Consider the following 13,669-nt stretch of genomic DNA (forward strand, 5'->3'; position numbering starts at 1 on the left):
AATGTGTGAAAGTTCCTAGTGTCAGCTAGATAAATGTTGGTTGAATTTGAATGTGCAGCAGGTATTAGGCAAACGGGGGTCTTGGATAAAGTGTATGAAGTACTCTCAAGGTGGGGGGAGGACAAGACTGGGCTGCAAAACACCCTTAAGTCTTTTCACATGAGGAAAGTTTGAGAAGGAGTAGCCTTATCAAAAGTGCAGTACTTGCTTTTAGAATAAATGAACTGTACAAGATGTCCTTAACTAATGTAAGAGTAGATGTGGTTTCTAGTCTCTGCTGACAGGCCAAACAGTTCATTAAATATTCTCCCTGGCTTTGTGAGTATTGTCAATGTATAATTTCAATGAAAAAAAAATCTCCTGGAACAAGGTGTACAGAATGGGGACAGTGCACACCACTTGCTTGTATGCATGCCAACAGGAAAATGTAGGAGCTGGAAATGATCCAAAAATTTTTTGTGCAGAAATACAAAATGGTATTTTATTTATATTTCCCTTAGCATATAATTCTAATTATGCTTTATACCCTGACAATGGTTATCATAGGCTACAGATAATCATGCTGTTGATCAGACTCCCCCCTTGCCTAGAGCAAGCAAAGCAGTCTCAATGATCTCAGACAATTTTAATACGGGAAGGCGAGATTTGTTTCAGATGTGTTTCACTGCTTATGGAGGACAAGTGGCTTCTCACCATGGTGACAATCAGGTTGCTAAGCTGGGCAAGGCCAAGTTTAGAAGAATGGTCCTCAAACAGATTTACTGAAATGAATGGCTCATGCCACCAGCAACTTTCTTCAAGTTCTGATTAATTTCCCATGAAATAATTGCTTGGAATACATCCAAGCAGTTCCTTTATTCATTGCTTCTTTGTCTTGCCAACAGGAGGGTCAGTCAATACTGAAACATACAGTTTGAACCAAGCATATGTGATGCCCACTGCACAATACACTGAGGTCAGTAACAAAGGGATAAAGGGGTACTTCAGCTTCCAAGAGGTGAAAGGGAATACAAATTCACAGAAGACTTCCAGAGGCCCCAGGCCAAGGAGGTAGAAAGTTTCCATCCAATTAAAAAGAGGTTTTTCTTTTCTGAAGAAAAAACGAGAGGAGTCTGATTTTAGATGAGTCATTCTGCTTTTGCAAACATTTCTCAGCTAAAGCTTCTCACCTGCACTGTCGTGATGTGAAGTACAGATAAAGCTAGAGTCAAACGAATGAATAAAATTTCACATTTAAAAAAAATGATAAAGATATATCATTACGTTAACCCAACAATCCAAATTTACCCAACCACCATCTATGTTGTCACTTAGCGGACGTTGCTGAGAGAGAGTTAGCTATGCATTTGGAAGAGGAAAGGGGGCTGGAGAGTGTGATATTGGAATAAGAATATGGTAAACAATGCATAATTTTTTGTTTTGGTAAAATAATATAAAATTTGGTATTTTAACCACTTTTAAGTATATAATTAAATAGTATTAAGTATATAGACAATGGTGTGTCAATATCCACTTTCAAAACATTTCAACACCCCAAAAAGAATCTCTGGAAACATTAAGCAATAATAACTCCCTATCCAGCACCACCATTGCTCTCGCCGGTCCCCATACCTACTAATTTACCTTCTGTCTCTATGAATTTGCCTAGTCTAGATATTTCATATAAATGAAATCATACAGTATTCGTCCTTTTTGTGTCTGGCTTATTACACTTAGCCTAAGTTTTCAAGGTTCATCCATGTTGTAGTATATATCAGAGCTTCATTCCTCTTTCTGGATGACTAATATTCCATTATATGTATATATACTATTTTGTTTATCCATTCATTTGTTGATGGACATTTGGGCTATTTCTACCTTTTGGCTATTGTGAATAAAACTGCAATGAACACTGAGGTACAAGTATCTGTTTGAGTCCCTATTTTCAGTTCTTTTGGGTATATACCTAAGAGTGGAATTGCTGAGTCATATGGTTATAATCGAGTTTTCATATAATTAAGCATTTGAGGTTTCATAAACACAATCAGATATAATCTATAAGCAAGCTTTAAAAAATTATATAGGTAACATTAAGTTTAGAAAAGAAAAAAAATTCCACCCATAATTCTAAGATATGTAAGAATTTTCTACATATCTTTTGGTTTTAAGCATCTGTATTTATGTGGTTTTACTCATAATGCATATTTTACATTCCATTTTTTAGTTTTCATATAAAGTTTTAATTTAAGCTGGGTAGTCCCTCCTCAAATATTCCCCCAAACTAAAGCCATGACCTATGTTGCCATGTGAGAGTGATGGAATATGGGTAATTTCTTCTGCTATCTGCTGATATTTTGTAATGTTGTGATGTTACTATTTAAACTTAAAAAATAAAATTTAAAAGGCTTATCAATCATTTAGGAGTAAACATTTCACAAGAGTAAATATAATTTTAAATGCACTTTTTTCAGATTACCTGAATAGAGTCTTCAGTGAGGAAACACTATAGATGGTAAACAGTAACATGAGTAAGATTTTAATGGGAAGTTCTGTTAAAAGAATAAAAAAGTACATATGATAATTAAGTTGGTAAGAGAAAGGTTTATGGTACTTAAGGGAATATAATCACAATGACACAGCTATATAGTGCTAGGAACGCTTTCGGAGCTTAACGGTACATTTTTGTGACATGTAAAGATACTGAGAATTAGGGACATGTTGGAAGTTTTATTTAAAAGAATGGATGAGCTCTCTCTTTCTAAGAGATTTTAAGGTTGTTTAAATCAGATAGTATTGATCAGACAGTAGGCTCTGATGAAAAGGCATGGCAATTAAATAGATCTCTCTTAAAAGAAGCTATTTACCTGGTGCAGTGAAGAGCAGAGGGAAGAGGGAATAATGTCCTGTTGTGGTCAGAATCAGAAAAATTGAAGCATCTCCTGCTTTTCCCACAGACAAGAGGCTAAAAATAAAAATTCTTATAATAATTCCTTAAAACATCAAATGAAGCTTATACTTGCAGATAGCTGGAATAACCTGCATCTAATATTATTTCTAGAACTGGCTTATGCATAAAATAACATACTGATCTTTGCTACAAGTCCAATTCAGTTGAGAATATTAATTTTTTTAGTGGGAAACTTTAAGCAATACAAAGAAGAATGCATCACACTGAGTCATGGAACATTCAAAAAAGATCTTGCCTCTCTGAGTAACTGCCTCCTCAAAGAAAGGAATATTGTGGGATTGGGAGCTGCCTAGTGGTGGCAGCTAGAGAAACAGGACTTGGAGTTTTATTTCCAACCCTTAGTCCTTCTCTTGGACAATGCCCCATACCTGCTGGTGTTTAATAAGAATTCTAACTAAAGACATTAGAAGTTTTTCTCTATTTTTTAATTTGGAAACTCCAAGTTGCTAAATGAACCCAGACAAGCCATATAGTCATCTGACAAATTTGATTAATGTCCTTTCAGAGCTTAAATGATTTCTCTCAGGATTTAAGAAAAATCTTAAGAAAAAGGCTAATTCTATTACCATCTATCTAATTGGGTTTCAGTTGTATATAAAATGGACACAACTGCATTTAAAATGCCTTTTTTTTCTTTTTTAGCATGACACAGTGAAAAGATCTTAAGATTCAGCATGATAAGATTCAGGTTTAAGTCCTAGCCCTGCTATTTGCTAGCTGTGTGACTTTGGATAAGTCACTTAAACTCTGAGCCCTAGTTTCTGCAGATGTGAAGACAGGGGATGATATCCACTTATACTAATTATCTTAAAGGTTTTGTGAGGCTCAAAAGAAAGAATGCAAAACAAAACAAAACAACAACCCCCGCCCCCAAAAAACCAACTAACAACAAAAGCAGTTCTGAAAAATCTGAAGTGCTGTACGTGTTAGGTATTATTCCATAATGGACTCAATCCTTACTTTGACTAACAACACTTAACAAGGAACTGTGGGACCTTATTCTCACAGGTGTGATGACACCAAAGTCCATGCTTTTTCCATACTATGCTGCTATTCAGTAGCCATAAGTAACAGCCTGGTATCATGGCGCTTGATCACTACAGTACCCCTTACCAAAAAATGCAGGAACAATACAGGCAGTTTTGCATACCTTAGAACCCTCACAGGTACCAGGATCCCAAGTTAAACATCCCCATTCTGTCCTGGTATAAATCTGTTCCCACGTGTCTTTGCCTTTGCCCATCCCACTGAACATGTCAAGAAGCGACAGATCAAATGGAAAACAATCGGATCACTGTGAAATATGCCAGAAATGTTGACTGACTGAGCTATCTGCTTACCTCATTGGGAGAACTGCAAGGAGTATGGCTTTTTCATGGACGTGCCACCCAAACATGAAGGAGCTCAAGGCACAAAGAATTAGACATCGGAGAAAGCCTCTGGGCCCTTGAGGTTTAAACCAAAGACAGAAAATAGAGGGCTAGAAACAATAGGCAAAGATAAAACTTCAGTATCATTTAAAATAGGCTTTACTGAAACATTGTTCAGGTGAATATAATTTACATCATCTCTGAAAGACAGTAGCTCTTAAGACTATTCTCCATCAAACTGGGATAATTCGCTTTGTGAACAGTCCACCAAAAGTTAACATAAAAACAACTGCTCAGGAAAAAAAAAGGCATTTGGAAATATATATTTAACACATTAAAATTAATTCTATTCATCAAAATTAATATGAAATGATAATTAAGTTCTAGGATATCCAGTATAACTCCTAACTACACCTTCATAATTAGTTAATTAATAGTCACTGAACATATTAGGTCAAACTACAAAAGTTCATCGATATTGTGGAGCTAATAATAAATTAGATCTTAGCATATTAATAAACAAACACCTAACTTTGTGGGCTGGAGTGTAATTTACAACAAAACCATGGCCTTCCATATGCAGCTTACAAGGCTGAAGTTTTAGGAAAAAAGTTTTAAATTCAGAACATGTGGATAAGTAGGCCAACAGAGCTTAACTACCTACCAGTACTGCCACGTAGTTAAGTGGGGTCAGGTGTCTTGTGAGTCGATTTGATTGTTTAGAAACCAAAATTAAAACTGAGTGTAATTAGATATGATTAAGTTATTTATCCTGAATTTTACTAAAATTGTATCATGAAATTGAGGGCATCATGATCACTAACAAATAAAAACAGCTATGAGTGATGCCTATAATAGCATCTGATTCATATAAGATTCTTATCTGATGCTCAGACAGCCTCAATTCATTGACTCTCTCAATTCATTATCATCGTCACAAAATATCCATGCAGTACAGACAAATTTAGAGTTTTTATCAGTTAGCCATGTATGAAAACAAAAACCTGATGTCCCTACTACATTGTCCTCTTTCTCCACTGTGTGGTCCAAGTTCCCTCCCCTGGGCTTTTCTTTCTTCCTCATCTGACGGTGAACAGATGGTCTATTAGCTTCTGGTGAGAACCTCTCTCATAGAGGCTTTACTAGTAATCCTTCCTTACAGTGTTCAAAGTTACCCTAAGAATAGGAAATGCCTCAATCTGCAGCAGGATTACAGCCATGGAATTTATCCTACAGTTGGGAAAACTTGAAAGTTAAAATTCAACCAGCCACACAAAAGAAAAGCAGAGAAAACTCAAGAAATGAGGACCACGTGTGAATTCTTACCAATATGGCAATCAGAGTGCAGATTAGGGTGGCCAAGGGTGTCACTGAGGGAAGGACTGTGTGTTGGAACTGCTGAACTAAACCACTTGTCATTGAGGCCTTCGGAATCTTGCTGGGGTCAAGAAATTTCAGTTCTAAACCTACAGAGTAGAAAGACATTTTATTTTGTTTTGTTTTGATTAATGGCACACCATATTTTACCAATCAATTCCTTGAGGAAAAAAAATAAATCTACTAGATCTTAAGACTGTTTCAAGGTCAAGATTTCATTAACTCGGTCCTGCACCGTTCTACCTAAAATGCCTCTAGTTTAGACTGCAGCTGTCTGTATTGGAACAGGAAACCTTGCTGGCGGGCAGCATGAACAGCAATATGCTCTCACCTCTAAAATGAAGCAAGCTTTCTAAAGTACAGGTCTACCATGTCACAGGCCAGCTTTGAATCCTTCCTTGCCTATGGGATAAAGTCCACATTCCTAAGCATAGCACATAGTGTCTTCCATGATCTAGCCCCCTCCCACCTCTCCAGCCTCATCTACTCCACCTTGTTAAATACAGCTTGGCCACGATGAGCGGACATACCACTGACACCTGTGTCCTTTTGCACAGACTACTGCCTTTGCTTAGAATGGCCTGCTCACTTTGCAAAGTTAACTCCTAATTCACTTATCTGAGAAAGCTCCTAACTCAGGAAGTAGAGCTGATTTTCTTGTGGGCTAAGGTCTGTTATACATGTCTCTGTGTTCACCACACTGCACTGTATCTGTATGTATGTTCATTTCCTCTACTATACTCGGTTCCTTAAAGGCAGGAATAACAATTAATTTATTTCTATCCCCAGCACATAGGAGTTCAAGAAATACTTACGAAATGAACCAAGTCTGAGGATAATGATGCAAGTCCCAGCCCAAAAAAAGCTAACAGAACAGTCAGGGACAGTCTGAGCACCTGAATGGCCCTGTCTAATGCCATTGAAAATTAGTGAAATGTGGGAAAGGTGTAGACTACCAAAATATTTTCTATTCATTCACCTTGTCCCTTTTTCCTTCAGCCTGCTGATTCTCTCTTAAAGCTGATACTATCTGCCTGAAACAGAGTTGCCTAACCTGCCACTGACTTTCCATTCACGACCTCCTTGAGGAGACAGATATACAAGGTGAGGTACAACAGTTTCCTGACTCAGATAAGGCAAGCGACCCTTGTACCTCATATCATGCTGGTTGTTTAAAGCTTTTAGAAATGTTAAGAACTTACTTTATAAGACGCCATGTACATCAAGGCCGGACTCAGTGGGTGAGCAATAATACCAAATTATGATTTCCTGTAAGTACGCAGCCAAAACGGTAATAGCAGCCACCACGCATTAAGCATCTACCATGTGCCAAGGGCTTTGTAGCCATTACTTTTTGCCCCCCTGAGGCACAGAGAGATGAGTAATGTGCCTAAGTCACACAACTAATAGGTGGAAGAATCGAACCCAGTCCTGTCTGGTTCCAAAGCCCCTGCTACTGACAGCCTAGCACTTCTTTATTGTTGCATTTGTTTCTCACACAGGTTTTTACGTTTTTAAAGGTTGTAAACAAAATCTTATGTGGCCTAAAATACTTACTGTCTGTCCCATTACAGAAAAGTTTACCTATCCTTCTCTTGATCCTGCCATTTTCCATCAAGCTAGGCTGTGTTCACAAGTGAGAGGCTGTGAGTTGTTCCACACCATTATTTTCAGAACCATCTAAAGGTTATAAATTCTTTTGCATCACACCTCAAACTTAAAAGCATAGCCTAAGTTTTCCCTTTCTTCTCATCTCATGTTAAAATGCATGGCCATCATTTTCCTTATTGGTTCAACACCCAGAGTCACAACTTACACATTCTTCTTTCCTGCTTCTTCACATTTTTAAGTTTAAAACTAAGGCTATAACTACTGAATAACGTTTTGCTTAAGGTAAAATTACCTTTTTTTTTTTTTGCGGTACGCGGGCCTCTCACTGTTGTGGCCTTTTCCCGTCGCGGAGCACAGGCTCCGGACGCGCAGGCTCAGCGGCCATGGCTCACGGGCCCAGCCGCTCCGCGGCATGTGGGATCCTCCCGGACCGGGGCACGAACCCGTGTCCCCTGCATCGGCAGGCGGACTCTCAACCCCTCCGCCACCAGAGAAGTCCCAAAATTACCTTTTAAAAATGTCTAAAAAGTTTATTTTTTTCCCAAGGACAGGAGCAACAACCTCACTGCCACAAAGAGCTTTTATAAGGAGTGCAGTCTGTTTCCTGCACTGAAGTCTCAGCCCCTAGAACCACTCTGCCGTTCATTCTGAAAGCTGAATCGCAGGGCTGGAGAACAAACAGCTCAGCCACATTCAAAACACAAAACAGGTTTTTCTATTTGTCAATGTGACTAGTCCTTTCAATATTCATAGTCTAAGTAAGAAGGCTTAGGGAATTCCACGGCGGTGCAGTGGTTAGGACTCGGTGCTTTCACTGCCGGGGCCAGGTTCGATCCCTGGTTGGGGAAGAAAGATCCCACAAGCCGCACAGCACGGCCAAAGAAAAAAAAAGTAAGAAGGCTTGCTACCATACCGATGATGGACAGCACTTTGTCCAAAGCACTGTACAAAGCCCAGAAGTTTGGGGCCCAATACGCGTGGCAGAGGCCCCTCTTGAAAGGGAAGAGTCGGGAAAAGACTTGAGGCAGTTGGTTCTGTTGAAAAGAGATTAAACAGTGATCAATATTTTCTAAATTCAAAAAGAGAACTAGGGTACTGTCTATGGCATAGCGTGTAGAAAGTTATGAGGTCTGAGTTCCGGTTTTTATACAAGGAAGTAGTTGTGTGATCCTGAGCAGTTCACAGAACCTCTTTTTTGTCCAACCTTCTCATCTGCTAAGCGGGACAAGATACATCAGAGTACTTTGAATACCAGTCCAATACTATAATAATGGAAGAATTTATAAGGGGCAAAGGAGAACACAGACTGCAGCTTTACCAAGTTTACTGAAGAGAAGGGGACGGCAGGGAAGGCTTGATGAGAGATGCAGTGTTTCCCAATTTTAGCAGAAATTAAAACTAATTAGTTGAATTCAGCATGAGGGAAGAAGTGAAAAAAGAAAAACACCTGTTGAACATCTGTAACATTCTAGGCACTTTAGAATGTTTGCTGTCAATGAATGACTGTGAAAGCACTGTGAGTACTGATTTTGAGATTACAAATAAAGTACAGCAAACAAGCAAATTAGCAAATATGGAAATCTGTGACTAATTATTAGCAACTCTGTGTGAGTGTGTGTGTCTGTGTGAGGCATATAGTTAAACGTACAAATATATGCACATACATATTTGCATAAGCACAGAAATGTCTGAAAGAATAACATCCTATCTTTGGGGAATCATAGTGGGAAGGAGTAAAAAAGGAGTAGTTTTCCTTATTTTATATATTTATATATATTTTATATATTTATATATTTCCTTATTTTATATATTCCTGGCTTTATTATTTTTTTCTAAATAACAGCAAACATGTATTCTTTATAACAGATAAAAGACTTACCAAGGCTAGAAAAGGACCCAGCGAAAGAGCAGAAACTAGGAAAACAATTAGTCCCAGGGAAATAAGACGGAGAAAACTGAAGCTGTTCCATCGGATGGACCCATCTACAGAAAAGGAACATTATCGTTAACCAGGAGCATGGAAAGCCGTAACTTATACAATATGCCAAAACTAGAAGTATCCCATGATAGTACACCAATCTTTATGATGTGGCAAGAGCAGAGAAAAATCAGAATGGGTAAAGGGTTTATAGGATCAATAGCTGAGAGATACCCGTTGTGCCTCATAAAACTCTCTCACAAAGCAAGCCACCAAGTCAAGGTAAAATAAAATAAAGCAAAAATAAAATAAAATGATCACTAAAACTTGCCTGGTTTATTTGCAGTGAAACAGTAAGATCGCAGTAAATATACACCGTAAGCTGGTGCTACATAGAGGTAGATGTGCTTGAAATGTAGGAGAACAGCAAAGAGAAATGCTCCTTCCATATGCCTTTTCTAGGAGATTTAAAAGGTAAATAATTCAAAATTCAGGGTAGACTAAACACAATAATGTAGTATCCTGGATTGGATTCTGGAACAGAAAAAGGATGTTAGTGGAAAAACTGGTGAAATCTGAGTGTACCAAGGTTGGTTTCTTAGTCTTGATGAACGTACCATAAGATGGTAACATTAGGGGAAAATGAGTGAGGGGGTACAGGAACTCTATTATCTTTGCAACTTTCCTGTAAAGCTAAAATTATTTTAAAAAATAAAGTTTATTAAAAAATAAAAACACTGGAGACTGGTTGCACATCAGTGTGAATGTACTGACCATTACTGAACTGTACATTTTAAAATGCTTAAGATAAATGGGTGAGGGGAGGAAAGAAATAGGTGAGGGAGACTAAGAGATTAAGTACAAACTTCCAGTTGCAAAATAAGTGAGTCATGGGTATGAAATGTACAGGGTGGGAAATTCAATAACTATATTGTCATATCTTAGTATGGTGACAGATTGTAACTAGACTTATGTGGTGATCATTTTGAAATGGATAGAAATATTGAATCACTATGTTGTGTAACAACTAGCAAAAACAAACAAACTCTAAGAAAATGAGATCAGATTTGTAGGTACCAAAGGTGGGGAATGGGGGAGGGAGAACTGAATGAAGGCAGTCAAAAGGTACAAACTTCCAGCTATAAGATAAATAAGCACTAGGGATGTAATATATAACATGATAAATATAAATAACACTACTGTATGTTACATATGAAAGTTGTTAACAGAGCAAATCCTAAGAGTTTTCATCAAATTTTTTTTCTATTTCTTTAATTTCGTATCTTTATGAGATGACAGATGTTCACTAAACTTATTGTGATAATCATTTCATGATGTATGTAAGTAAATCATTATGCTGTACACCTTAAACTGTATGTCAGTGCTGTATGTCAACTATATCTCGATAAAACTGGAAGAAAAAAATGGTTTAAGATGTTAAGTTTTATCTTATATGTATTTTACCATATTGGAAAAAAAACATGGTTTTGAAGATATACAGGCATATGTCGTTTTATTACGATTTGCTTCATTGCGCTTCACAGATACTGTGTGTTTTACAAATTGAAGGTTTGTGGCAGCCCTGCATTGAGCAAGTCTATTGGCGCCACTTTTCCAACAGCATTTGCTCACTTCCTGTCTCCGTGCTATATTTTGGTAATTCTTGCAATATTTCAAACTTTTTCATTATCACTATGCTTGTTATGGTGATCTGTGATCAGTGATCTTTGAGGTTACTACTACAACTCACTGAAGGCTCAGATGATGGTTAGCATTTTTTAGTAATAAAGTATTTTTAAATTAAGGTATGTACATTTTTTTAGACAATGCTATTGCACACTTAACAGACTACAGTATAGTGTAAACATAACTTTTATATACACTGGGAAACCAAAACATTCACATGACTAGTTTTATTGCAACATTTGCTTTATCGTGGTGGTCTGGAACTGAACCCACAATATTTCTGAGGTCTGCCTGTATTTGGAAATACTTAACAAATGAAATATGATGTCTGGGATGTGTTTCAAAATAATCCTCTGTGTGTGTGTGTTTAGATCACTGTACTATTTTCTCCATTTTTGTATATAATTTAAATTTTCTATAATAAAAAGGTTTAAATGTAATATAAGGGGAACAGAGGCAAGTGATTCCAGCCAGCTTTTATACTGAGCCTAGTCGGTTTATAAATTCATTATTTCAACAAATATTTATTAAGTACTAAGTTTGATGCTGAAGTACAAGATACATCATCATAACAACACACTACAAATTCTCCTTAAGGAACCTAGGGAAGTTAATTACCTTCACCCTCTAATAGTTATACAATAGCTGGAGTTGATTTCCAGAGAGGATCTGGGAATGAGAGTACCAATGATTACACATAAAGCTATGCTAACAAAGAATCACTTAAATCTTATATTACATATTAGGTAACATAAACTACAATCAGGCTGAAGGCACCAAGTGTTGTGCCAATAGTACTAGATCTAACAAACTTCCTAGGAGAATTAAAGGCATTCTGATTTAGGGGGAAAAAAAACCACCTCCAAACTGAGTTGACTATAACTAAAGAAGTCTGCATTCTACCTACCTCACAGGAATTCTGGAAGGATCAAATGAGATAATGGTCCTGGGGTCCTGGGGTTTGGAAGGATTAAATGAGAAACTGCCAAAGGGAACATGAAAGGCCAAGTTCCTCCTTTCACTGTCTCATCAGGTGTGGTCTAGAATAGATGCGTTAGGAATGATAAGGCAAAAACAATGGGATGCTTCCAAATCTCTCCACTGGTTTTATTATTTATTTAAGATTCAGAGAAAGTCTAGCTGGTTCTATAGCTAAAGTTTAGTTCATTTGTTCAACAACCATCCAACATTCATTCATTGAACACCAATTATGATCCACGTATAATGTGGCTTTTTACGGTTAAAAGAAAAAAACTTATCCAGACATTTATAGTTGTCAAAGAACTTTAAAATAGATTATTGAATTTGATCTTTCCAAAGTCCCTGTGAAGTAGGTGGCCCCATCTTATAAACAGAATGTATCAAGGGTAAATTTTATTTTATGGATGAGAAAACTGAGGCTGAGAGGGTTGATGGTTGCCTTGGGTTAACGGTTCCCAAACCTGATGGTGTATCAAAATTCCCTGGAGATTCCTAAAACCCAATCCCAGAGATTCTGATTCAGTGTACAGAGGAGTGTCCCAGAAATCTGAAATATCCGCCTCTATGAAAGGAGGAAACTTTTAACAACTTCACAGAATAGTTACAAGGTTTACACAATAATATATTATATATAACGTAGCCAATCTGAAGCAGCCAGTGCTTTTGAATAACCCCTGTCTGAGTCACACAGCTTATTAGTGTTATTCAGGATTTCAACTCAGGTCTTCTGGTTCCAAATTCCATACTTTCCATTACACTATGCTACATGCTGCTGATGGTTAAGGCCCCACCATCACAGTTACTACATAGTATAAACTGCTGACGATTTCATTCCTGGATAAATGATCCCAACCAAATATAGAAACTCAAGTTTATTTTAGGCCTGCCACACTCTAACAAGTTTTTAGAGTATAATTTTCTCATCTGTAAAATGGAGAAAAGTATTATTAAAAGAGAAGATGGAATTTGTGAGAAATACTCAATAAAAGTGTCTATAGCACTTGGCAACTCAAAACAGTTGGTCAAATAAACTTACCTATCACCTTTACAAGCTAAAAACCAAACTAATTAGCCTATTTCGTGTTTACCTGAAATAATCGTGCAATAGAGAGTAGCATTAATCCAGATAAAAAACCATTGTACTGGAAATGAATATCTGGACTTAGGTCAAGGAAAGAAAACAGAGGATGCCAATTTCACAATGAACTGTGCCAGCAGACTAAGTATAAAAATTTCAAATGCTTCCGTTATAGGTAAATTAAAGACAAAAATATTACTACCAGTTTGGACTTTTCATAAAAGTGTTTTCTATAAACAGCCAAATCCTGGACAAACTTTTAAATTAAAATTTATGTTTAATAAGAAAACCAGGAAACTTTCCCAAATTTTCTGTACCTTAAAGAGCCAGCAACTAAAGGAGTTTTTTGTTTTGTTTTGCTTTTTAGAATCAGGGATAAGAAAGGAAGGGAACTAACAGCTACTGAAGGCCACTGCATGTAGCATTCCATTGTTTACAGTACACATACAGTGAACCTGTGAGGTAGTTAGAGCTCAGAGCATTAATGCACTCATGGCCTAACACTACTTGAATTTCATAACTGAGATTCAAGACCAGGTCAGACTTAAACCGAAGTCTCGGTGTTTTCTTCCACACCTGGCTACCTCTATGAAAACTGTAGAAATTCAGCTTCTATCATTCGGATTTTAGTTACATTCAGGAACCACCCCCCCCCGCCCCCGGTTTTTCTTTTAAGATTTTTTTGATGTGGACCATTTTTA

General features: G+C 37.2%; 1 protein-coding gene across 4 annotated transcripts in view; it reads right to left on the reverse strand.

The window, feature by feature from the left end:
• Positions 1 to 452: 452 nt before the first annotated feature.
• Positions 453 to 13,669, reverse strand: part of ALG8 (ALG8 alpha-1,3-glucosyltransferase) — a 28,313-nt gene continuing 15,096 nt past the window's right edge. Inside the window, exons 5-13 of one of the 4 annotated variants that reach the window (XM_089915348.1) lie at positions 12,979 to 13,046; positions 9,555 to 9,681; positions 9,185 to 9,288; positions 8,219 to 8,339; positions 5,644 to 5,742; positions 4,288 to 4,393; positions 2,844 to 2,941; positions 2,456 to 2,528; positions 453 to 1,090 (exon numbers count right to left, since the gene is read on the reverse strand). In XM_089915348.1, coding sequence (XP_089771474.1) covers positions 859 to 1,090; positions 2,456 to 2,528; positions 2,844 to 2,941; positions 4,288 to 4,393; positions 5,644 to 5,742; positions 8,219 to 8,339; positions 9,185 to 9,288; positions 9,555 to 9,681; positions 12,979 to 13,046 — 1,028 coding nt within the window. In that variant the 3' untranslated portion in view covers positions 453 to 858. The other 3 variants (XM_022593911.2, XM_089915347.1, XM_089915350.1) reach the window with 3 other exon arrangements.

This window comes from Delphinapterus leucas, chromosome 7 (assembly GCF_059928025.1).
Source record: "Delphinapterus leucas isolate spDelLeu-1000000601 "Yukka" chromosome 7, BTC_Dleu_Yukka2, whole genome shotgun sequence".
NCBI lineage: Eukaryota > Metazoa > Chordata > Mammalia > Artiodactyla > Monodontidae > Delphinapterus > Delphinapterus leucas.